Source organism: Rhincodon typus, chromosome 25 (assembly GCF_021869965.1).
Source record: "Rhincodon typus isolate 14 chromosome 25, sRhiTyp1.1, whole genome shotgun sequence".
In the NCBI taxonomy this organism is placed as follows: Eukaryota; Metazoa; Chordata; class Chondrichthyes; order Orectolobiformes; family Rhincodontidae; genus Rhincodon; species Rhincodon typus.
In genome coordinates, this window is record NC_063356.1 from 25,855,077 (window position 1) to 25,881,758 (window position 26,682).

Here is a 26,682-nt window from a genome sequence, read left to right on the forward strand (position 1 = left end):
ATGATAAATGGAATGACAAAGTTTTTATATTAGACAATCTTTGGATATTTCAAATTCAAAATTTTTTAGCCTTATCTGGGGAATACTATTACCATACTTTATCTTAGGATTATATTTCTGCTTTAGTTGTTGATGTTTCAAGACATTGTTGTTTTCGTGAATGCACCTGTATTTTATGCCTTTAAACAGACAATAAGCCATCTGCTAGAAAGGATTCCATCAACATGTTGGAAATGCAGCATGACAGAGATGGCCTGTCAGCCCTTAATGTAACAGCGGTTTATTTATTCATTGGATATGAGTATCACTCAGAAGTATAGCATTCATTACCTATCCCTAACTACCCTTGAGGAGGTGGGGATGAGCCACCTTCTTGAACTGCTGCAAACCATGTTGTGTAGGTACATCCGAAAGACTATGAGGAGGCTTCCAGCATTATAGCCCAGCAACAGTGAAGGGCAAGTCAGGACAGTGTGTTCAAACTGATCAAATCATTTCTCTCCTGTGACAAGAGAGTAACAGTTATATCCAGACAGTCTCATCAATATCTCATCCATAGGGTTATGAAAGGCAACACCATCAAACAGACACAACACACAGACTTCTGGTCTCATTAACATGGATTGTTCCTCCATTATTTATGTGGCATTTGGCAGAGTAAACATTCCATGGAAAGTTAGTAACAAAATAAATCTAATGTCCTTTTATTTGTGCCTTACACAAACTGAGTTGACAAATGGAATATATTGCTCTCAAAGTGGACATCACAAATATGTAATTCGGCTGACTAGTTATCCAAGTGCAGCACCAGAGAGGTGGGGGATTGGGTTACAAATCCACAGCCGAATTGAGTGTGTCCCAAGTTTTGACAGCATTCAGTAAAAATAAAATCTCAGTGCAAAATCAGATCATGCTTCGGAATTTATGTAAGAATGTTTGAGAATTTGGTCTCAAGTTTCTGCTCAGGTATACCCTATGTTTTCATTTTAACCATCTGCCTTTATCTATTTCTAAACGTCAATTACATACAGACATGGGAATAAAAATCCTGTTTTCAATGAGTTTACATAAAAGAAGAGGGTAGTCATAGTACAGAGAATTGTTTTTCTAAAATTATTGACTGGAGGAAATCCATTCTTTTGTAACATAATATTAAATCATATTTGCCTATAACCAGTGTAAACACTATAGGTAAAAGAATCAAGCTGTGCAAATTTAAGTTTCTTATCAATACAACAATTTAGCAGCACACTCAAAGAAATAACACAAAAGAGAAAAATCACAACTTATTCAATACATTTTTCAACATTACAAACTCCATTATGTTACACAGAAGAGCACAATATCTAATGTGCAAATCAGAATATTTTTCCATTTTGCTTCACAAAAAATAAAGACCCTAAACAAAATTAAATCCAGTTTAGATAATTTCATTAAGTACTGAATTTTTAAAAAAAAATTTATGATTTTTATTAAAAGCTGTAAAAATGTTGTTATTTTAATTTGCAATATGAAAAGTACATATAAAAATAAATTGGTCTCCATTTTGGAAGTTGCAATGCATTATTTACAATAACTTTCCATTTATTCTGGTATTTACTAAAAAAAGTATAAAATTATGAAATGAAGCTCAGTTATATTTTACCTGAAATGAAGGCAGAGCTAAGGATAATTATTTCATTGAAGGAGACTTCTGCAGTAATTTCTGGCATCACTTACTGATAAACATGCTAAATGTCCATTCCAACTAACAATCGTGGTAACTACAATTAGATGCTATACTGACTGATGGCAGGGCAAAGATTTCAATTTTCAAATTTTCCCACACCACCAAGTTCTGGATTTTAGATTTTCCATGGGGACAACTGATGTCAATATATGTAAATAACTGACCCAGGGCCCTGTTGGCAAATAATTCAGAAAAATACAATGCAATAGCAGATTACAACGGTTTAATAACTTTCTGCATTAAAAGTAGTGACTAATATATTCAGTCACTTGTAGCCTAAAGCAATCAACTTGACTGGACTGGAAAATATGTAAGTTTGTATTCACATCATTTGTTAGAAAATTGGTGCTTGGCATTTGAAAATCTCTGTTCTGCTCAAGTGGGTTCTAATGATTGAAATAAAACGTGAAAACATAAATACTGCTGAGGGGAGAATAACTGAATGAATTGGCAGGCACAGTAATCTCATCAAGTTCTTAGTGGCTTGTGATTACTCCCTACCCAACAATTGTATTCATATCCTCCAACAAGCAAAATGCACATATGTCTCAGGGCGGGAGGGGTCAGTATGTGACACTTTCAGATTCCTTCAGTGCTACTTGTTATTTGACTGATGAGGAAATGCATCTCTACAAAGGATGAAATAATTCCGCCACAAGTCAATGTTTATCCAAATAGTTGGCAAAGCAACTTGATCCTCTTGACACAGGCTTTACTGGATGTTTCACAATCTCTTTTGGGATTTGAAATGCTACAGAAAGGATATAATTTCCAAGATCCTCACTCTTCCTTATTTTATCTAATTGTTCAGTTTTCCAACTGTTTTCAATGCCATCCCTTATAAAATAAAAACACCACACAAAATTTATGTACATTTCAGGGCATACTGGTGTTTTTGAGTAAGGAAAGATTTTGTCAGTATTAGAGAAAGGGTGATGATGATTGGACCACATACATGAATCATCGCATTATTGCGATATTGTTGTGCTCTAAATCACTAAAATTGAAAATGAATGGTATTCAAGCATTTTTTTTTACTTACAGAAGTCTCTCTTCAATGTATAAAACACCTTTTAAAGAAAACAGCTCTATAACTGCTACTGTACAGCAGTTTTGTATGGGATATTCCTTGAAGCTGGGTTGAGGCACTTTGTCATAGCACTTTAATGATTGTGGCACTTGCAGTGATGTGGTTGCTGAACTGACAAAAGGTCAATACGTCATTCCCCACTACAATAATCTTCCTAGTTAAGTAAATGTTGTGTGTTGCAAATTAATTTTAAAAAAAACTTGATGGAACCTTAACACATTTTGAATTAGACTTAAGAGCATAAATTTGGATGAAATAAATCTTCATCCTTTTTATATTTCTATAGGGTTCTCTGTGCTTTGTTAAATAGCAAATACAGTGTAAAACATAAAGGTGATGTGTTAAAGATAGATGACCATTATATAAAATCTAATCAGAAAAATGGTCAGAATCTTATTCTGAAATGCTGTTGGAATTGCCACTGAACCGCTGATAAACATTTAAGGATCACAGCTTTAATATCTTACATTACAGATAAATGGAAATCTACTGTACCATAAAATTAAAGTAATGCAATTGCTGAAGTATATTTTCTGCTGTCACATTCGTGATATTATACTCTTTTGTTCTCTAGATACATTTTATTTGAAACATTCACCATTGTCTTATCAAATAGAGATGCGCTTCACTTTGAAGTTGAAGTTGAATCAGATTTCTTTGAGAGATTGCTTTGATAAAGAGATAATGTTTGATGCAAGAATTGATATTGCTCACTTGTCTGGATCATTCCACCCCTAAAAGAAAGAAGTTGGGTAAGCCATATAATATTTGTGAAACAAGGTCATATGAGATCTTTACACAGCTAATATTATTTCAAATTAATTCAGCTGTGAGTTTCAGAACACGGAAATCAGATGTCAGATTATTGATTGAACACAGTAACTCTGTTCTGGTGTGCTGTGATCCATTTTAATGCAATAGTGTAACTTAAAGTAATTGGATCTTTACTGGATATGCGAGCAGTGGAAGGACATTTTGTTCATGATCTTGAATTCTATTGTAAAGGAGTGAATTATATTGCACAGAAATGCCTAAAATAAGCAAATAAAGAATGTGAGATGAAGAATTGATCATTTTTTAGAAATACATTTAAGAAATAAGATCGATGTTTTGCATTTTGATACCAGGTAATTTTAGATAAATTTGAGCTCCTTATATTATTTCCAACCAGCAACTTTAAAGCATAATTTCCTATTAGAAAGTGATTATTTTGAAAATAAAAGCAAAATACTGTAGATGCTGGAAATACACAGGATATCTGTCAGCATTTATGGAAACAGACACAGAGTCCCAAATCCAAACTACTTGTCATTCATAAATCTTAGGGAAGACTGTTGAACTTGTCAGAGTAAAAGATGTAGATATTTGAAATGTAGGAAACTCCTCACTTTAGTGGATGTCAACATCGAGCATCTCTACAGCATTCCAGGAGAATAAACAGTGAGGAAAACAGCCTCTACCTTATTAAGTGCTTCTTAATCCCTGGCCCAGATTTTCACTCATAAGGGGAGCTTGCAGAGCTGGGGAAATTTCTTACTCCCCCAACCCACCAGAAAAAAAACACCCTCGATTGTGAGATCATGGAGAGTGGGTACACGCTGGAGTCAGGTTTGCTGTCCCTGGAAATAGTGAGATGGTGGACACAAAGATGGTGAGTGTAAAGGGGGTGCTTGTTAAAAGGCCCACTTCTGTTCTTTGGGACCTCATTTTATTTGCATTGTTCCATTATGGTCCTCAGCCTTTTGCACTATTTCTTCTCTCTTAACTAGTTCCCACGAACCATCCATGCCATCTCAGGCCAATGCATGTCACCTATCCACTTTCAATGGCCCCTGATTAAGTCAATGGCAACATGTGTCCCTCCATTCATCTCCATGGCCCCTTATATCTTCTGTGCCAACTAAGTAATACTTGAAAACACATGAAACCCATTCAAACCCATAGCCCCTAACAGTACCTTTGCCAACTCATGACCCCACTCACTAGCATTTGCCCTTACACTGTCTATTCTAACTCAATTGGAACACAGCAGAGGCAGAACTCAGAGACCATGCTGAGATGAAATTTAATAGATTTAAGATATCTACTACTGACTTCACTGCATTAAATAACCTCTCATACCAATCATCGCTACTTATGTCTGACAGTGATTGTAATTTCCATGCAAAACTCTTGCAACTGAAAAGGGAGCACTTCAAATATATAGACCAGATTCTAATCCTGATCTCATGAAGAAAATGACTCCATCTATAACTGTCCCTGTTCTCACCACAGAATGAAATTTCCACTCTTTGGGGAAGTTTCTCCCAAGGTGGAACTGGAAAACTTCACTAAAAATAAAACAAAGAACTACAGATGCTGGAAATTTGAGCAAAAACAGAAATAGCTGGAGGAACTCAGCAAATGTGGCAGCATCTTGGAGAGAAAATAGAGGTAACATTTCAAGACTTTGCTTTAGAACTGCAGAAGAAGACGCTGCCAGACCTATTGAGTTTCTCCAGCAATTTCTGCTTTTGCTGTAAAATTGAACATCTCATGCTCCCCACTCAGGAGTAAAAATTCAGACAAAGAATCAATAATTCAAAGTGAAATTAGTGAGCTTTTATAAATGCATCTCTTAATCAAGAACAGTACAGATATGGTAAACATCAACTTGAGAGTTCATCTTTGAAGAAACAATAGAATGAGCCTTACTAAAGGTGAGATTTAATTGTATTGTTACAAAGTGTTGATGAGGTGTCTCACAAGACACTTATTGGAAAACAATCCAGAATATAAGAAGAAAAGTGGAATCATTGGAAGACAGTTGGTTGATGGACATGATACAATGAATTAAGGCAAATGAGTTTTCAATAGATTTAAGGTTTCAATGTTTGCCATTGTTTGGACAATTTTTATTCTCAATGTATATAAATCATTTGGATTTGGAAGTAGTGAGCAAAATGATAGTGTTTCCATTTTACACGCAATTGGAAAATTGCACTGAAATTGTGTTGAGAATGATGCTGGTTAGGCTATGATTCAAGTTTCCAATAAAATTAATTGGCATATTCATGAACTCAAGCCTTCTGTTAGTCTTGCAATTGGACAAAGTAACAGAATATAACAGATTAGTTTTTCATAAAAAAGAAACTTTGATGTATTTAAGAGTAGTAACCTCACATAATTTTATTAATCAGGCTGAAAATTGATAGTTCAACAAAAATAAACATACTTAATAGGTTAGCAATTAGACTTAAGCTTTTGAAACTGGCTTAAAATAACTAACATTTTCTATTTTAATTGGCGCATTCTAGTCAGTTTGTATAAATTAAGTAACTTTTAATATGAAAACTTTTAAATTGTATTTTTTAGACCTGTGTGCCAAGGAAAATAAGTATAATTTAGAGAAAGTTCCAGGACTAGAGTAATTGGCTGAATCTCTCAATTTTTGACATGAGGTCATGGTCAGTTTTATTGAGACAACCAATTTCAGCAAATTAAATCTTAAACCAGCAAAACAATCATGAAATATTTTGACACAAGTACATCAATTAACATTAATATTCACCTTCCTTTGTCAGAATGGGGTCTAGGGGTAGGCTAAGAGTCTCATGAACAAGAATAACTCAGATACAATATGATGTGAGAGACGCTACAAAAAGACACTGATTCAGAACTGTGGTGAGAAGACCCTTGACAAGCCAAATGTCGGGATGGACAAGAGGATAGTAACAATCTTAGCAACATGAAACCTAAAAGCTTATTGCACTTGTTGGGATTTAGGAAAAAGGGACCATGGAAAAGGAACGACTGTAGGGAAAACTTCCTGGAGTGGAGAGTCATTTTAAAAGTGAAGCATGTGGCACAGTCATGATCAACATTCTCAGTCAAATCTAATGCTGAATATCTCACCTATTGTGCATCAAACACAGTTAAATCTGCATCCTTTGGGCTTGAAGGCATGAAATTGGAGACAATTCTACTGGGAATGGTCAGAGTGGGAGAAAATTGGTGTCTTACTGAGTCAACAATAGGGATTTGCTGAACAGATTAATAATTGAAAGATTATTATGTTGAACAGAGGACAAAGGTTGGATAGTTGAGAGTTTGAAAGTGCTTTAGTAAGTAACTTGGAGGTAGAGTTTACTTAGCATGGACACAGATAGAAGCGGTATGCAATCTGAAAAGTGAAGAATATTAGGCAATAGTCAGACGTAGTGCCTTTCATATTCTCAGAATATGTGAAGGCATGGTACAACAATAAAGTTTATTTTGAAATGTGTTTGTTTTGAAGGCAGATGAAGCAACATGATTGCATGCAATAATTTGGCAGAAATTGAATCCTGACTTGTACAAACAATGGATTATGTGGAATTTCAATAAAATGAGATGAAGTGTTTCTGATGTTGATAGGATGGCATCTTATTGCATGTTGCAACTGGTAAGTAGGTGTGCTATATTCTATGTTAACAGTACATGACATTGACATCTGAAGCTAAAATTGGAAATGTTACTGTCTAAAAAATTTCTATCCACTCCTTAAGTCACACAACATATTGAATATTGATTTTAGAAATCTTGAAAGCATCAACACTGACCTGTCTGTCCGCATCTGACACACAATTCCAAGAATGTCCACTTCGTTGGTCTCTTTTATCTGTTGACACCCGATGCTTGTAGCAATGAAACAGCCTGTCCTCCCAATCCCTGCACTAAATGCAACAATTACTTTCAACATTAAAAGGATTCATGAGGTGGAAATTAGCACTGAATTTGATGCCAATATGGGGGCAAAATAGAGACAGGCAGATACATAAATTTGCACTTTACATTAACAGGGATAAGATTGGAAATAAGTTGCTAAGGTAGTTTACAGGTTAATTCAGTTAACTATCAGAACAACTTGAATTCACAGCCACCTTGCAAGACACCTTCAGCATCAGGAACAAGCCAGCTGCCTGGAGGTGACACAATGTAAGTTGGAGGCTCTGTTCTGAGCTGACCATGAGCCGTCTTCAAATACATGATCACAGCTATAATCACTGGGCACTCCTCTTCACAATGATGGTCTAGCCAAAACAAAACATTCCTTTTTTAAAATTTCTTTAAAATTGCTGAGAAAGTACGTCAATATGGAAGTGCCAAATCTCCTCCTGGCCAGGCTGCAGCTCCTTTCATGATGAAGGGTTTTGGGACAGTGAAATGCCCTCTGCCCACTAATTGGATGATTCGGGGAAGATTACTGCTCAGTGACCAAGTGAGAGATTGAATCTCATATTTGGTCTTGACATTGGAGTCCAAGCCCAAATCCAAAATTCATCCCTTGATTTCAAATCACAGTACAATGATGCATAAGCGCAAACCAAATACAGTCAATGCTGCCATTCTGATAAAGGTGCAGACATTATTTCTCCAAGCATTATAAATTGAAATCTTATTGCATTGACTGTACAATGACATTTCAATAATGAGGATATATGTGACTGCTTAGCCATTTTCCTTTCCTAATGGCAATGGAGAATGAATTTTCATATTTCTGAGTGATATTGCTTGTTGGAAAACGTGCTAGCATTTTTTTGTGATAAAAACTAAGATGAGGCAAAAATAACACAAAGTAGTCAAACTCGCATCTTCCTCGACTCACCAAGCACTCACAGTCACATATTGTTATGTTTCCTCTGCCTATTTTGGGTAGATTTGCTACACCTGGGAGTTACTTAAAATGGTTTCTCACCTGCAATGAACTATAATGGGACCCCTGTTTCCTGCAGCTTGTCTACTTTCTTCAACTTCATGTATGAGATCCAAGAGTGATTGTGCTGTATCTGGAGTCTTGTGATCTGGCCAGGATGAGTACCAGTAGTGCTTTACATTTCTAGACTGTTTCCCATCCTAAAAAGAAACAAGTAAATTTACTTATTGTCCTTCCAGAGTTTGCCCAGAGACCCCAGGAAATAGTTACCGGGCCAAAGTAAATTGTTATTTTTTACCTTGACTCCATTCTCTCCCCCTTGGTCCAGGTACTCCCCACCTACATCCGGGACACAAACCACACCCTCCACCTATTTGGTAACTTCAAGTTCCCAGGCCCCCAGCACTTCATCTTTACTATGGGCATTCAATTCCTATACATGTCCATACCCGACAAGGATGGCCTGCAGGCCCTCAGTTTTCTCCTCTCCAACAGACCCTCCAGTGCCACCCCACAAATACCCTCCTCCGCCTCGCCGAACTAGTCCTCACACTCAATAAGTTTTCCTTCAATCCTTCCTACTTTCTCCAAATCCAGGAGGTGGCCATGGGCACTCCCATGGCCCCAGCTACACCTGTTTGTTTGTTGGTTCTGTGGAACAGCCCCTCTTTAGTGCGTACACCAGTACTGTTCTTTAACTCTTCTGCTGTTACATCGATGAGTACGTAGGTGCTGCATCCTGCACCCAGGCTGAGCTGGAGCAGGTCATCGACTTCGCTAACAACTTCCACCCCGCCCTCAAATTCACTTGGTCTATCTCAGACACCTCCATCCCCTTTCCTGACCTCTCCGTTTCCATTTCCGGTGACAGTTTATGGACAAACATTTACTGTAAACCTACAGACTCCCATAGCTACAAGACTACACCTCCTCCCACCCTGTATCCTGCAAAAATTTCATCCAGTTTTCCCAATTCTTCCGTCTCCATTGCATCTGCTCTGACGAGGAGATGTTTGACTCCCCAGCATCCCGGATGTCCGCCTTTTTCAAACAATGCTCTTTTCTCCCCCTCTGTCATCCAGACAGCCCTCCTCCATTCCCTGCTCCACAGCTCTTGACCACCACTCTTCCTCCAAACATAATAAAGATAGGTCCCCCTCGCCCTCACTTTGCACCCCACCAGCCTCTGCATCCAACGTATCGTTCTCAAACGCTTCAGCCAACACTAATTAGACCCCACCATCCGGAACATCTTTCACTCCCACCTCTCTCTGCCTTCTGCAAGGAACGTTCCCTTCGCCACTCCCCACTAGCCACTCCACCCTACCTGGTACCTTCCCCTGTAACCATAAAAGATGTAACACCTGCCCACACACCACTTCCTTCACCTCCATTCATGGCCCTAAACAGTCCTTCCAAGTGAGACAGAGCTTCACCTGTATCTCCTCCAACCTAGTCTACTGCACCCGGCGCTCCCGATGTGGTCTTCTCTATGTTGGTGAGACCAAACGTAGACTAGGTGACCGTTTCGCTGAGCGTCTCCGCCTGGCCCGTAACGGCCAATCCAACCTCCCAGTCACCGCCCATTTCAACTCCCTGTCCCACTCCCCCTCTGACATGTCCGTCCTTGGCTTCCTCCAGTGTTGCAGCAACTCGGAATGCAAATTTGAAGAGCAACACCTTATTGAGTTGTCCAGTTTCAAATAACCTTGCCCTCCCCATTCCCCGGCTCCCCTTCCAGCCCCACCTCCTCCCTTCCATTCCACCTTCTGACCCTCTCTTCCAGCCACCAACCGGATTCATCCCGCCCATCGACCAACCAGGTCGTATCTACCACCAGTCTCCACCTATCACCACCATTCTGCCTTCATGCCGCCCCCCCCAACTTTATCTGCAGTTTCCCCCACCCCTACATTCAGTCCTAAAGAAGGGTAATACCTGAAACGTTGACTGCTCCCTTCCTCCAGATGCTGCCTGGCCTGCTGTGTTCTTCCAGCCTCCTGTCTGTCTACTTTGGATTCTAGTATCTGCAGTCTTTTTTGTCTACAAATTGTTTGTTCACTTTGTTCTTTAAATTTCTCCCCATCACCAGCCTTCTCTTTCTACCATGTATTCATCTTCATTCTCCTACTTTGAAATGTTAGCCATTCTACTGATTTTTAATATTAGACAGAACTTGACAATGGCTTGGAGGATTTGCCTCTGTTTGTTTCTTTCTTTCCCCTTTTTGAGGATAAGTACTGCTCTGCGAGAAAGTAAATTCCACAAACCCATAGCCCTTTAAGAAAAAGAAATTCACCTCATTTTCATCTTCAATGGGAGACTCTTATTTTTAAACTATGTTCCATAGTTTTAATATATTTTACAAGAGAAGGATCCTTTCAGCATCCACTCCATCAGTCCTCTCAGGGTATTATATTTTTAAATATGATCATCGCTTACTCTTCTAACTTCCAATGAGCAGATTGCTCAACTATTCCTCTTATAGCAACCCTTTCATATCAGGAATCTTCCAAGTGAACATTCTCTGAACAGAATCCATGCAAGTGTAAATGTAAAGAACTTTGCATTCTATGCAATTTTCTTTGTAGTTATTATATAAATATGCAACTTCACACCACCCAGTGCATTTCATTGTTAGCCTGGGAGGCAGAGGCTGCATTGTAAAGCTAACTGCAACGAGTTACAATTCACAAAGGAGCATCTGAATATTTGCATTCACCTGTATATTTGCCCCTTGCCTGTAATTACTGTATCATGTGTAAACTAATAAAAGTGAGCGGAATTAGCCTCTCATTACTTTGACAGTAAAAAATTCTGGACCATTTATTTTGAAAACGGAGAATATGCAAAATCATAATTAACAAGATTGAATCCACCTGCTACATTTTGCAAGTATTAACTGAGTAAATCGATTATTGCTTTAGTACCTTAATACTTAAATCCCGAATAGTGTATCCATCACATTCCTTCGTATTGTTTACAACAATTTCAAATCTGCCAAAGGTGTCCTGATTTTCTGGCCAATAGACAACACATTTCTGAAAATATAAGAAGCCAAGTGTAAGAGAGTGTGAATAACTTTACATTTTGATATCCTCTGCTCATATCAAATGTTCTCAACAGTTTGTATGATAAGTTTTTCTAAATGATAATGGTGCATTTAGAATAATTGAACAAAATCAAATGATGATTTAGGTAATTTAAGGAGAACCAACATTTAGACTGCAGGAGAGTGCCTATTGATTGACAAGTGGATTCTGATAAGTAGAACGGCCTCTGTGTTAATGCGTGTAGCTTCCAATACACATACATTTATAAATACAAGGACCCTGTTTGTTGAAGACAGAAAGAACATGTGCATACATTGTGCTTGTTTTGACTCAGCAAAATAGGTTACAGCCATTCGCTGGTTGATTTCACGGGGCAATGCTTTACCGATCAGAGTCAAGTTGCTTGGTTTAATATTTAAACAAAGCCTGGCATTTACTGTCAATCATCATTAACTGGTGCATTCTCCAGCGCAATGTCTCTATAATCAGATTTCACTTGCCAACCATATAGACATTAATCTTTTAACACTGTTTCGCTTTAAATGTCAAATTGAGTAAAAAAAAAAGCTTTCATATTCACATACCTCGTTCTTTTCTTTTAACTTTGTAATCATCACAATAATTGGACAATCATCCTGCCAAACCATTTCCCAGAAGTCATTTACTGTATTTATCATAGGGCCTTGGGTAGCAATGTATGCTTTCTCCTTTCCTCCATATCCCTGTATGAAAGAGATAAACAAAAGTGGTCAATAATAGGCACACTTGTACGAAATTCTATCCATTCATGTAGGATTGAAATTGTGCAGGGAATGACAGGAGGTCAATGCTCACAATAACACAATAAACCAGTTAAGTAATAGGACTGCACTGGGGTGACTTGATATGCTAGTATAAATCATTATGCATAAAAAGAATTCCTGGTACATCTATGTAGGAAACCAAATCTATAGAAAAATATTTATAAAGACAAATGAAAGACGACTTTCTTTAAATAAGGAAAATGTGTCCAGGACATTGGAAATAGGAAGATAAGCTATAACTTTAGAAGGTTTTGAGATAGATCACAGAACAAACAGGAGGAAAGATGAAAGCCATATCTAACTGACACCATTGAGAATTACTTGCGCAAGATTAAAATAGGCAACAATGTCTCCCACTACTAGTTGGAACAAAATGGAATTTAGAACTTGTTAGGTATTTATTGAAAGGACATGTGCAAAATTAATACTGAGCTCAGTTAAACTGAGCCAAGATATGAGGTTAGACAAGTAAATTTTTCTATGTTCTATTACAATAACACATAAATAATCTTACCCGAATGTAGTTAGCATTAATATAGGAGTTCAGGTGATTATCATTCTTTTCTGATTTGAGGCAGACTCGGGTCTGTGGGTCTAAAAATGGCAAGACAATTTTAAAAGGAATATCAAACATTGCAGGAACTGGTCAAAATCTAAACAAATCATGCAAAATAAAGTTATTCAGTAATCTGAATGTTTGAAGAGGTAAAGGATACCCTTAACCTCTGGGCTTAGAGTTGTCACTTGATGTCTCCAACTGGATTCCTAGTTGAGTGAGACACTGTTGTTATTACACATGTAGAGAGTAGTTACAGACAATACCAAATAAAATCACAGATGGAAGATATAATTAATAAAATGGCCCAAGTGAAATCTACCTGGAATGTATTGGACAAATGTTAAATGGACAGAAATTACAACACAAAAATAATCTAATTTGGCTGCTATTGGATAATCTTGGAGATTTAAGAAAAAAACATTTTGATCTCCCAGGAACGAGGCCAGGTAACATATGGGCAAACCAGGAACTGGGATTTCCAATATGCTGTGGAGTTCTTATTGCACGACTTCTGTGTGACATCACCGACTGGTTCCCTGCCTGGATGTCAGCCTCATTGACAGTCTGACAGGAAACATTGCAGAAGAGTTTACAGGATCAGGTAAGGAGTGACTTGGAGAAGTGGGGAGACTGATCATTAAAGGGGTATACTAGAGTAAGGTATTAGACGCCTGAACAATCAGATTTGGGGAATGGTCAGAGATTGGAAGCCTGTAGATTAGATACCGATGGGAGGTCTGGGGGAGATTGGGAGGCTCAAAAATGCGTTGACCATCGAGCTGGGCAGGCAAAAGCGCTGAACTCAGCATATGAGTAGAAAAGCAGTTAGATCCTGGGACAGCAGTCTTGCTCTCAGTTTAGCCAATGGGTTTCCTGAAGCTCGAGAAATCCCTGGTTTAGAATCAAATTTGAAATAGTCCATATGACAGATTCATACAGTCTCATTATAATATTTAAATCGACAGCCTGCTTTATGGGTGTGAGTTTGTCACCCTGCTTCTAATAAAGTAGAGTGGGCAAGCTGGAGGCAAGTTGGGAGTCAGGGTTTTTAACACTTACACCTTCCATCTGATCCAAACACTGTTAGTTTTTTGTGCTTAAAACCTGCCCCAAGTGTGCATAGTGTGTTCTTCTAATGTTGCCATTAATCAAATTGAACAGAATATCCTTCATTGATACAGAAGAGAGGGAACTTTGACTAATCTAACAAGAATCCTGAAATGCGCTGAAATGAGAATGCCTGTTGGCTGGAATGGATACTTGGAAAAGTTTCCTTGTTTTGCATCATAGATCATAGCATCTGTACAGCGCAGAAAGAGGTCTTTGGCTCACTGAGTCTGCACCAACCCTCTAAAGATTATCCCACTCAGACCCTACCTCCGTAACCCAAATTTAGCATGGTTAATCCACCAAGCCAGCATATCTTTGCACTGACTGTGACTTGTGTGACATGATTAAATACAAATCTTTAGTAAGTAACAGTGAAAAACAAACCTATAAATATAGAACAAAAACAAAGTTGCTGGAAAAGCTCAGCAGGTCTGGCAGCATCCGTGAAGGAGAAAACAGAGTTAACATTTCAGGTCCAGTGACCCTTCCTCAGAACTATCTATATCTATATAAATATAGATACTCTGTTGTATTAAAAAAAGAACACAAGAATAGTATGGAAGTAGTCATGGCACTTTAGAACAAGATCAGAACAGCTGTAGGAAAATGTGTCATGTGGAGTGGGTCTATATATTTTTGTTAATAATGGTAATGCTCACTGTAAATATAAGTACACAATGGATTGTTACTGACCAATTAGGCACACAATGTCATTCGTCATCCATTCACCAACTAAGTTCAAGAGCAAGTTTAAGAGAGCTCAAGATAATCTGTCTATTTCAATTCCACCATAAAACAGTTCAGTCTGTGGTAACTGAGATCTGTTCTCTAACTGGATTTCCATTAACATGGCATAAATATAATGGTGAAGAAGTGTATCCTCCCAAAAGTTCATAAGAAACATGTTATTGAAACTCAAACCTTAAACAAGAATGTAGGAAAGAAATTTAGACACACAGTATTAAGTATTAAAATGTACTGTTCCCCATGTGGAATTTGGTGACAGATTGATGACTGTCACTGATATTAAAAGCAAAGGAAACTGGGACCATTTTGTTAAATAAAACATTAGGGACATTTAAGCGACTCTCTTAAATAAAAGTTTATATTTGAGTTCCATTTAGATAAAGAATTGTGTGGTTATATGATTTGTTACATTAGATCAAATATATTCCCAATTGACGTATCTTTAACTGAAGTTTATTATTTTTGCTGATTCTGAAATATTTGATCAAGTTGTACGAAATTGTATATCTTATATTGTTGAACTTGCCAAACTTGATTAATCTGATTTGATTTGCATGGCCATGAGCTTCTCTGCTTTAGTACATGTGCTTGTGGCCAGATTTGATGTAATTAATGTGGTTCTGTCTTCAGATTGATTTTGTATGCGTCTTGTCATACCTAAGTTTGGTTTATCTATTAATTGAACTTCTACAGGCACTTTTCCTCATCTCACTTTATCTTTGTGCTCGCTATTCCAAGGCTAATTTTAGTTTAAGTTTATTCATAGTGTAGCTATATTATCCATCAACTAGAAAAGAGGAATATAAGTTTAAAAGAAAACAATGACTAAAAATCTTTATGTATGGAAGTAAAATCAAGAGAACTATAGATAGAAAAACAGGTAATAAATGTGACATACAGTGCAAGTCTGGATAACATCAGATATATTACTTTAAATATGAGAAAAGAAAAACTGTTCAATTCTCCATACAATATCTCTATGGCTTTCATTGGTAGAGGGATTGAGTCTAAGAGCCGCAAGGTTATACTGCAGCTCTATAAAACCCTGGTTAGACCACACTTGGAATATTGTGTTCAGTTCTGGTCACCTCATTATAGGAAGAATGTGGAAGCTTTAGAGAGGGTGCAGAGGAGATTTACCAGGATGCTGCCTGGAATGGAGGGCAGGTCTTATGAGGAAAGGTTGAAGGAGCTAGGGCTTTTCTCATTGGAGTGAAGAAGGATGAGAGGTGACTTGATAGAGGTGTGCAAGATGATGAGAGGCATAGATAGAATGGATAGTCAGAGGCTTTTTCCCAGGGCAGAAATGACTATTACGAGGGGGCATAATTTTAAGGTGATTGGAGGAAGGTATAGGGAAGATGTCAGAGGTAGGTTCTTTACCAAGAATGGTGGGGTACGTGGAACGCACTGCCAGCAGTGGTAGTAGAGTCAGATACATTAGGGACATTTAAGCGACTCTTGAATAGTCACATGGATGATAGTGTAATGAAGGGTTTGCAGATTAGTTTTGATCTTAGAGAAGGATAATAGGTCAGCACAACATTGTGGACCGAAGGGCCTGTACTGTGCCGTACTATGCTATGTTATATGTTCTAATAAGATGTTGTTTCCCAATTAATGGGTATGTGCGTGGGTGACTCAAATTTCAATTGATGAGATTATTTCTAAATTGTGCATTCTGTAATCTTTGATCATTTTTGTTTTAGTACACTTATATATTATGCTAGCTAAAATGCCTGAGTAGTGGCATAATTTTAACAGTGAATCGTTGTTAGCTTTTTAATTCATTTTTAGGATATGTGCAAAGATCACAGTATTTATTACCCAACCCTAGTTACCTGTGAGAAGGTTTCCATGAGCTAACTGATTGAATTGCTGCAAGAGCTGATTGCACTCCCATCAAGGCTACACTCCATGGTTAGATGCATGACAACAAATGAATGAAAATATGTCTAGGTCAGGATGATGGGTGACTTTGGACTGGAACAAGGACATAACTGTGCTGCAATTCATCCACTGTTCTTAACCTTCTATAAGAGAGTAGTTCTGGATTTGACAGCTGCACCATAAAAGCTTCAGTAACTTATTGCAGTGCATCCTATAAATAGTAAATACTGCAGCCACAAAATACTGGTAGTGATGGTATTATAAACATTGAAATATAGAATATAGGAGCAGAAATCGGTCAATTGGCCCTTTGAGCTTGCTCCACAATTCAATATGATCGTGGTTGTTGTTGTCTACAAAGATATTGCAGTGAAATGAAAAAAATTCATCACATTGCTTTGCCTCTCTCATCAACACTTTCTTTCTTACAGTCTCTCTGTTTCTTCCTTTAGATCTTTTTCTGTTTAGCTTTCCCTCTTTCTTTTATTCCTCCTTCCTTTCTTTTTGATATGATATGATTCTTAAATACTAGTCCATATTAGTTTTTTTTACATAGAAGGGATTCTTTGAATTGTTTTGAGAACAAAAAAAACATAAATATAAACTGGTAACCATATCATTTATTATGCTATTTTCAATTTTAATCACTCAGGTCAATAAACAGCAAATAGATCCAGTTTGTTTGCTTTGGTAAAATTATTATGCTTTAAAATTAAAATGCTTTTAATCTCAATAGTTCTGACTGTCAGTGAATTGTATAAAGAAATACAGATATTAAGAAAATAACGACATCATATTTGGGCATGCATTTTGTTTTTATAGCAGTGATAATATTAAAGAATGCTACAATAATTCAATGACATTTCATTCAAATTCACATTTCCAGTCTAGAGAAAGGAAGCTTTGATAAAATGCACCAATTTACAATAAGGATTGCTGTTAAATAGCATTTATATTTCAGACTTACTTGGCAAAATTGTTTTATATCTGTTTTTAGAAGCATGTCCTGGGATATTCAACTCATCAGCATCAATAAAATTGGGTGGAATTCTCTGAAGAGGGAGGTAAAGTACATATCAGAATGCAATCTGAGTTATTGCACATTTAACAAAAGTACTGAGCTCCTGAAAATGTTACTGTTAATATTGTGTTGATTAGAAGAGTAAGTAAATTTACTTCAGTGATAAAAGATAAAATATAAAATATCATATCTCTTTATTCTTCTGTATTTTTAATTGTGGACTGATATGGGAAAAGTAACTGTTATAAAAATGAAAGAATCCTGAAAGATTGCTGTACTTTTATTAGCAATTAATTCACTGTAAGCACTATTTATATAGCTCCTTGTTTAAGTAGTATTTGAAGCGTAACTTGCAGATGAGCTCAAGCTAAGGGCTATGTACGAATGAAGATTTGGCTGGCAACAATTAGTTGATTGGTATGTGGACTAGTGACCAATTATTGATGACAAAAAGCCCCCTGCTTGCCAATGACTATGTGATTTGTTCTTGGGTAGCTGAACAGCTTGGGGTTGTGAACAAGACAGTGAGAAGCCTTAATAACTCCATCTGTTCAGGAGCTCTCGCTGCAGTAACAACCACTTTAGCCTAGTTGAACTGTTGGAGCAGTCTGTCTTTCCTTCAGCAATTTAAGTAATATGTCAGGGATCATTTATAGGTGTGCACCAGCCAACCCTTGTTTCCTGCAAACAAGTTAAAGCATGTGGGGACAAAAGACCAAGAAGCATCATTCTGATCAGCACAAGAACCATCTCAGCAGATCCTGTGAACAGAAACTACTGAGCTGTTTTCCAGTTTTCCCTTCATCCATAACACCCAGGTAGTTGTTTTTTTTCCCTCTGTGTGTGTCTATGTGTGTGTGCATGCATGTGTGTCTGTAAGGGATAACGCAGTGTGGAGCTGGAGGAACACAGCAGACCAGGCAGCATCAGAGGATCAGGAAAGCTGATGTTTCAGATCCGAAACCGGACCAGGGTGGCAAGCTCAGACTAGATTGGCACAGTCTGGTGTCATGGCCTCCACTGCAGATCCTGGGGGATGTGGAAGTCCCACCACTTCACCACCTGGGTCCTCTAGGTCCCTGCCCACACAGCGCCAATTTTCCCTGTCTGCCAGGTCCAGGGCAAATGTCAGGGACTGTGCAGACAAACTTTGGACTGGGAGTTCTTGTCCATGTGCTCAACATGTTGTTAAAGATGACGCGGGTGCAAGGGATGTTGGTGAATCCAGGAAAGCTGCTCAATGTCGAGTTGTTCTAGGAATGGCCTGTGGTAATCTGGGGCCCAGAAGCAGACGTGATGGATTCCAATGGGGCAGGAGAGGTAGTTAATGAGACGAGTTCAGTATGGCAAGAAAACCTGCAAGACCTTGTGGTGGAAATCCCTCCGAAAGACTTGCATCACTCAGGCTTAGTTAAGAAAAGATAATGCTCAGCCGGATGCAACTCAGCCATACAGCAACTATGACATGACACTATCATGCAATAATGAAAAAGACGCTAATTTTAATCAACCTGTTCAGACACACCATGGCACACCTCAGAGGCCAGCAAAACTTGAATATGCGCATTTAGCAAAACATCTGTCACCATGTCCTAATAGAAATTGAGAGAAACTAAAACTAGAAACAAGGAACTGAGTAACCCAGTGTGGCCACTAGGTGGGGCCAATGTCTGGTCAGACAATAATTTAGACAAAAGGACATGTGCAGTAGTGGCACTTGAAGGCTTGTCAAACCACACATTTTAAGACATTTGTTTATTTTTCTGTTGCATGATGTATCAAATGTATAATGCTCTATTTGACTGCCAAAAAAAAAATCTGTCTTAAATCAGTTTCAAATTTTCTTTCAATCATAATTTTTACTCCTGGATAACTCTGATCACGTCTGTCAAGTATATAACAGTCTCTTAAATGTTAGACTTAAATGAATCAATTCCAGATACTCATATGTTTCTACGTTTTTGTATTCAAAATTCTCCTTTTCATAAGTGTCTTGACACTGATCAGATTCTGTGGTTATAATGCTGATAATGAGGAAAGATATATACTATATTGACTATGTATATCTTGTGGGCATTTAATTAAAACCCAGACCTAAATAGTTATTATAAAATAGACCCCTTGTTTTGTTCTTTCCTTTCCTTGAATTCAGTTTTAAATTTACTTTAATAATTTATGTACTGAACGAGATGGGGAGATAATAGTGTTCAGGAGTGAAATTATCACCAGCATGAGTACCCATATATATTTACAGGGCTAAGTGCTTGATCATTGAGTCCACATTGGTAGGTACAGATGTCTGTCAGTAATGTTACTCCGTAAACTTAGTATTAGGAAACGGTCCATAAGATGTAGTCAAAAAAAGAAGAGGTATTCATAGCAGTGAGAACATGACAACCATATAATCAGAACACACAGCAGGATCCCCTTGAAGAAGATATTCGTTAAATAGTTAATATCTGATGTTCAAACACATTCAATATAATACTCATTTATTTGGTTGAGACCAGTTGTGTTTAGGAGGGCACCAGTGTGGGTCCTTTAACTATATCCATGTGGTGAAAAGGAAAATACAAAATGGCATTGGAACAGATAGTATATATCTGGTTTAACCTACATGAGGCAGCTTGTTTGTAAAGCTTAGAAGATTCGAATATATATGTTCAAGTTCTGCAACTGTTTTGTATTGCTTCCACATTTGTGGCTTAGTTTTAAAGAGTTCAAGTGAGGTAACAGGTTTTTATCATGAACTACTTTAATTATCTATTTTACAATGTTATGACCCCTGCCCAGACCGCCAAATTTATGTCCTGATCTGGATGGAAACGAGTAACTTCTATTTTTGGAGTAAACAAAGTATGAGATCTGGAGGACTTGCTCAGAGAAAAAAGCCACAAGATTCCATGGCTTTGAACAAGCAACAAGTACACTTTATGGTACAAATTTGGAGCCAGTATTACAATCTAGAACATATGTACAACATTTTTATAATAACCCAGATAATAAGTAATGGGTGAGATCAATACCACACAGCACACATCAAGAAGCAATGTGACCAAGACAGATCCCATGGATTTCCAAGGAAATCTTCCAAGATGTGAATGTGACAGTGGGTCATCAAAACTCATTAAATTTTGCAAGGGATTGCAATTCTTCACTAGCACCAATTTGGCCTTAAAACTCCCTCCCAAGAACCACTGCAGGATAGACTGCCTCAACAACTGCCTCCATTCGGTCCATTCTGGTCAATCACCCTCCTTTCCTGGAACTATGCTCTCCTGGACTCTGAAAACTGCACTCAAATACTCACTTACAAACCTAGTTTTAGCCCCTCACTGACAGTTAGCTTCACCAACCTAAAACTGACCGTGGGTTTTTCCTGAGTTCTAATTTTGCTCAGTTGCATCCAGCAAATAATGCCTGTGGGCTTTTCAGTTCACATGGCTTCTTTCGGACTTCCCTGAGACCTCACTATATAGGACCATATATTCAACTGCAAATGACCTAACATGAAGATTGCTTCTGTTCTTGTTTGCGTCCTTCTCCAACGAACTGGAACTTTTGACCTCTTCAGTGACCCCTGAACTTTCCTGAGTGACATTTGGGAAAATGTTGCAAGAAGCCCCTCCCTGTTATCGGTGGAATTGAAAAATGCTCCCGAGCGACTCTTGGAACTGTCTGTTCCATAAATATTAACAGCACTAGATTTTCTAGCTTGCTTAATTTGAAAAAGTACAAAACAAATTGAGGATTTAATCACAGTTAAAATAATGGATTTGAACAATGTGGAAAAAGAAGCCTGTTAATTTGGAAACATTGGATCCATTGTTCATGGGCTATTTACAGATTGATTTTTGATGCTTTTGGTTTGCTTTAACCTCTGGCAGGTTTGTTAGCCCTTTGCTCGTGTTCAAAATTCCGGGAGGTATAAAATGGGATTGTCCTATCACTAACCAATATTTAATAAAACTCAGATAAAACTCTAAACCAGAGACAGAATCTCCTCCACACATGGCAGCTGCATATGATGGTGAGTTTGTAAAGCCCTGAATATTTGGGCCTTGTGGCACAGATTTTCTGTAAGGAAATGCACCATAGCTGGTCTATTGCTTATGCACAAAAGTGCAATTATTTTAATCTAGACAAATAATGCACTCTAAGTTACAGACTGAATCTCTCTGGAAATCATTTCATACCATTTTTCTAGGATATGTATTGATCTTCAAAGTTTGAAAGTGCCTTGAGACAAATCCAAAAGGCGGAATCTTATAGCATTGTGGATGACATGGCAATGAGAAGATTTGTGGCAGCATCAGATGAAAAGTCCAGTGAGGCTTATTTCAGGAGCATTTTACTCCATCATTTATACTTCTGACAAGCAGTGAGGCGATTTTCTCACTAGGCAGCAACAAGTTGCCAATTAAGGAGTTTTATAGCTTGTTAAACACCACAGCTTGCCTTATTCGAATTCGGCTTCCTACCTGACCAAATGCGGCAAACGAGCTAGACATTGAGGAATCCCAACATGGAAATCTGTGTAGGTTCTTGGTGATTTCAGCTCACTGCTGGCTGCAAGGAGTCTCCATGCTGCTCAGTTTCAAACCACATCTCAGGGCACAGTCCTTGGCCACCATCAGCCGTGCCCACTCCTCCTTCATGGACATTGGCATCCAACATTTGCCAACCCCTCACGACCATCCTGGCACCTCTCCAATTCACTTACAGGCCATGTAGAAAGCACAGTCTGAGTGACATTTAGAAAACTGTTGCAAGAAGCCCCTCCCTGTTATGGGTGGAATTGAAAACTGAGTTCTGGATGCCCTGACAACTAGCAGTGAAAGGCTGCAGCAAGGACACATTGCCTGCAGGGAGAGGCACCACCTCACTGATTGGACTATGTTGTAGCTCAGGGCTACTCAATTACTCATTATTTTAACAGCATCCATGCCTTGCCTTGCCTTGCCTCACCATGCCATCCCCATTCAACTTCAGTCAGTGCTAAGGCTACTAGCACTGTGATGCTGATATGTTCTCGAACGCAGACACATAGATGAGCTGCTTATCGGTAGGGAGCTTTCTGGAAGGAAGGAGGAACACCTCTTGCTGCGCAGCACACCAAAGCATCAATCTAACTCCTACAGCATGTGCCATCAAACACACTTGCATGTTCACTCAACAAAATGGTGAGATTGGAAACTGGGTGGTGGCTAGTTCTCAAGCCAATGAAAGTGTGGGATGATAGGGAAGGGTATAGAACTGTGTCGGTCAGGGATCCCAGTATCGTCAGTAAGGGGTACTGTCTACACACAGTCCATAGGCTTGGCCATGGTCAGTCAACAGGGGATCTGCCTAACCACAGTCCAGGGAGTGGGCAATGATCAGGACTAGCTCCAGCAGGCAGAAGAGTCCCGTATCATCAAATGGGATTTATAAACACAGCAGTCTGGGTTTAGTCACTCATGTTGTTTAGGAGTTGCTCATCAAAGCAAATCCAAGATCTGGCACAAGCCCAACATCCAGGTGACCATTGCCTGCACAATGGATGCAGTAATTCCACCACCAGCATTGATTCCTGGTGATCAACAGGGAACCTCAAACCTGGATCCCAGCAGAACTCTCAGGTAACAACGTCACCAATAGTGAGAGGAGTACGGGTAAGCAACTGGCTAGGAGGATCACTGAGTATTTCCCAGGTTACTGACTGTAGAAATAGCCACTAAAATACACAGCTTTGTTTTAATTTGCTTGGACTTCAGTACAGAAATGAGTCTGACACTTGATTTGGGATGGGTGACTGTGGTAATCTTGGCAATTGTGATAATTCATCTCCTTTGTACAATTAGATCCAGCAACTACTAGGGATATGGGCCAGACGCAGGCAAGTGGGACTGTTTAGTTTGGGAAACCTGGTCTGGTGTGGATGAGTTGGATCGAAGTGTCTGCTTCAGTGCTGTATGACTCTATGACTCTAAATGCAGTGTGAGGCATCGATCCATCAATTAATAAGAAGGGTGCATGTAGGGGCAACACTTACAAAACAAGTTTGGTATCAAGGCTTAGGTGCAGGACACTAAAGCAGAGGCATTTGCAGAGATGAGAATAAGGACAGTGCTTGAGGAATAATCAAGGTGTATGGGAAGGACATGTGGAACAACATCAGATGACATGGTAGGCTACAGGACTTGGGATTTTATTGGTAGGTACCACCAACGTGATCTCCACAGGGGAAGCATGGAGAAGCAGGGCGGACATTCATTTACATCAGATTTCAGGAGGCAGAGAGGATAGTTGGAGGTGAAGTTCTGGGTATTTTGTGGGTAATAGATGGAAATGGGCTGTCACAATAGTGCAAGATAAAATGGGACATGGAGGCTTTGAGGGTTACTTGGCAACCAGGCAGGGCTGGATGCTAATGGTGTCCAGCAGCTGCATTCCCTTCTATCACTTGCCGTTCTCTAGATGCTAAATGCTGGTGTAAAATTGCTCAGACAATGCCCAGAGTAGGCACAATCAGTGCCAATTTGATGGGCACAAGTGTGGATAGCATGTCTGCTGGATATTAGGACATTAAGGGGACAAATATGTGAAGCATAAGTTTGTAAATCCCAGGAACATTTCATTTACAAACATTTCTTCACCCGTTGGCAATACATGCAGGGTGAACATGCTTAGATTTCAGAAGCCAGTCAATGTGACTTGCGCCATTCCATTAATGCTTGCAAATCTAACATTGCCATCTCAGAAATGCAGCGGTTAGCAGCAATAACTTAAAAGACAGGTGAATACTGACCAGAAATATCCTAATGCCAGTGGAATTGTCAATGCTACTGTGGGACAAGGGGAGCATCGCTACATCAGGAAACTACAAACCTGTCAGCTTGACCTCAATAGTGGGAAAACTGATGGAGGTCATAATACAGGATAGAATAAATAAACAAGGAGAAAAAATAAATTAATACTAGAGAGTCATCGTGGCTTTGTCAAGAGCAAGTCATGTCCAACAAATTTAAATGAGATCTTTGATGATGTAGCACAGACAGTAGATAAGGATAGTGCTATGGATGTTGTATATTTGGACTTTCAGAAAGTATTTGATTGGGTAGCACATGTCAAGTTGGTTAGTAGATTAGAAATATTTGGGATTGCTGGGTTCTTGGCAGCATGGATTATAAATTGGCTAAAGGATAGGAAACAGAGGGTAGGTATAGATGGGCATTTCTCAGATTAGAGATGAGTTGGAAGTGATGTTCCCCAGGGATCAGTGTTAGGATCCTTGCTTTTGCTGATTCATATACATGATTTGGAGATGCACGTTGAGAGTAGAATCTTTAAATCTGAAGATGATACTAAGCTAGGAAGAGTAACAAATTGTCGGCATATGCTGAGCAACTTTAGAGTAACATTGGCAAGTTAGCCAAATGGGCAGATACCTAGCAAATGAATTTTAATGCAAAGAAATGTAAGTTATTGCATTTTGGTAGAAGAAACATGGAAAGACAATACAGGCTCAATGGTACAGGAACAGAGGGTGTTCAAGGTTCTCATCTTGGCCTGCTGTGAACTGCACAATTGTGACAGGCAATGAGGCAATATCATTGTTGCTGAGGAACCGGGGAATGGGAGCAATCATCTGAGGATAAGAACGAGAGAGACGAGCAAGTTTTCCTTGTGGATGACAGAGCTTAGCTGCATCCGGCTCTACAAGGCAGACAGGATATGATTAACAGTTGGTTCTAATAGGTGAGCACTGGGTACAGAAGACCATCTCAGACTGTCAAGATCAAGATGACAGCACTGGATTCATATCATGGCAGCAAACTGCAGCCTCTATTTATTTTTATTTTTTTATTTTGGAAAATCCCTTCAGAAAGCTGAACACAATTAAAAAAAAAAATAAGCTACAGCTTGAAGTATTTTTACCTGGAATGATTTCAATAACCTATGTTTGCAATGTGTAGGAAGGACAGTGGTAACCACCCTGGGATGCCATATCTTAATTTCTGTCCTTCCCAGGTGACCAAATTTCAGAAAGATAATAGTTGCCACAGAAATAAACATAAATTTAATCAAAACAAAAATCAAAAGCAACATATTGATCATTTAAATGAGATCATAATAGAAATAGAATGTCCCAACCAACACAGCTTTGTAAGGAAGCCTGATTTCATCATTTGTTTAAGAAGCTTAGCTTCTTCAGAGGGGGGAAAGGAATGAGCCCCAATTCCTGATCTTCAGGAAAGAAAGGGACTCTGACTGAGAGTAGCATCTTGCAAAACCTTTCACTTGCATTTACCTGTATTTGAAACTCCAGCTTCAAATAAACATAATATTTAAAAAATAAACTTTCACTTTTACATTTTCTTCTAATGGAAAGCTATTATTAATTATGGGAACCCTCTGAAAGAACTGTAATGTCATTTATCAGTAAAGCAGAGGTCAGGTTGTATGATATGCTCTGGTGGGCCATATGTGGTCTGTGAATGTATGAATGAATGAATGATTTTATTGTCATGTGCATTTTACAGTAAGAATACAATAAAATACTGTGAAAAAGCTTTCATTTGTTGCCACAATTTGGTGCCATTTTAAATAATTTAAGAATAAGGAAAAAAAAGAAAGATCAAAGAGAGTCCATTAGTCCTGAAACAGCTTATCACCATCAATGATGCTTGTGCTGCCATTCCTCCTCCACTGCTTCACTGCCATCTACACTGGACCCAACTAACGTCGATGTCGCCAATCTTTAGGTGCCATCTTTCCCTGCTGGGCTTATACTTCTCCACCACTGCCTGATCATAACCTGCACTGGTCCAACCAACATTGGAGTCGCATCTCTCGCCTCTGGGCCCACCTCATCGATGCTGTTGTGATGCCCTTCTGCCACCATTTCACCACCGTCAGTGCTGGACCCAACCAACGATGAAGTCACCAATTCTTAGGTGCAACCTTTTGCCTCTGAACCTACCTCGTTGACATCGCCTCTGCCAATGTAGCAGCTGCCAAATC

The 26,682-nt window shown here is 38.7% G+C and overlaps 1 protein-coding gene across 1 annotated transcript in view; it reads right to left on the bottom strand.

Moving 5' to 3' along the window:
- Positions 1 to 688: 688 nt before the first annotated feature.
- Positions 689 to 26,682, bottom strand: part of ptprr (protein tyrosine phosphatase receptor type R) — an 80,971-nt gene continuing 54,977 nt past the window's right edge. The window contains exons 5-11 of the mRNA XM_020535789.2: positions 17,623 to 17,707; positions 12,864 to 12,943; positions 12,131 to 12,268; positions 11,424 to 11,534; positions 8,536 to 8,693; positions 7,400 to 7,513; positions 689 to 3,553 (exon numbers count right to left, since the gene is read on the bottom strand). Coding sequence (XP_020391378.1) covers positions 3,445 to 3,553; positions 7,400 to 7,513; positions 8,536 to 8,693; positions 11,424 to 11,534; positions 12,131 to 12,268; positions 12,864 to 12,943; positions 17,623 to 17,707 — 795 coding nt within the window. The 3' untranslated portion in view covers positions 689 to 3,444. The remainder of the gene's footprint in view (positions 3,554 to 7,399; positions 7,514 to 8,535; positions 8,694 to 11,423; positions 11,535 to 12,130; positions 12,269 to 12,863; positions 12,944 to 17,622; positions 17,708 to 26,682) is intronic.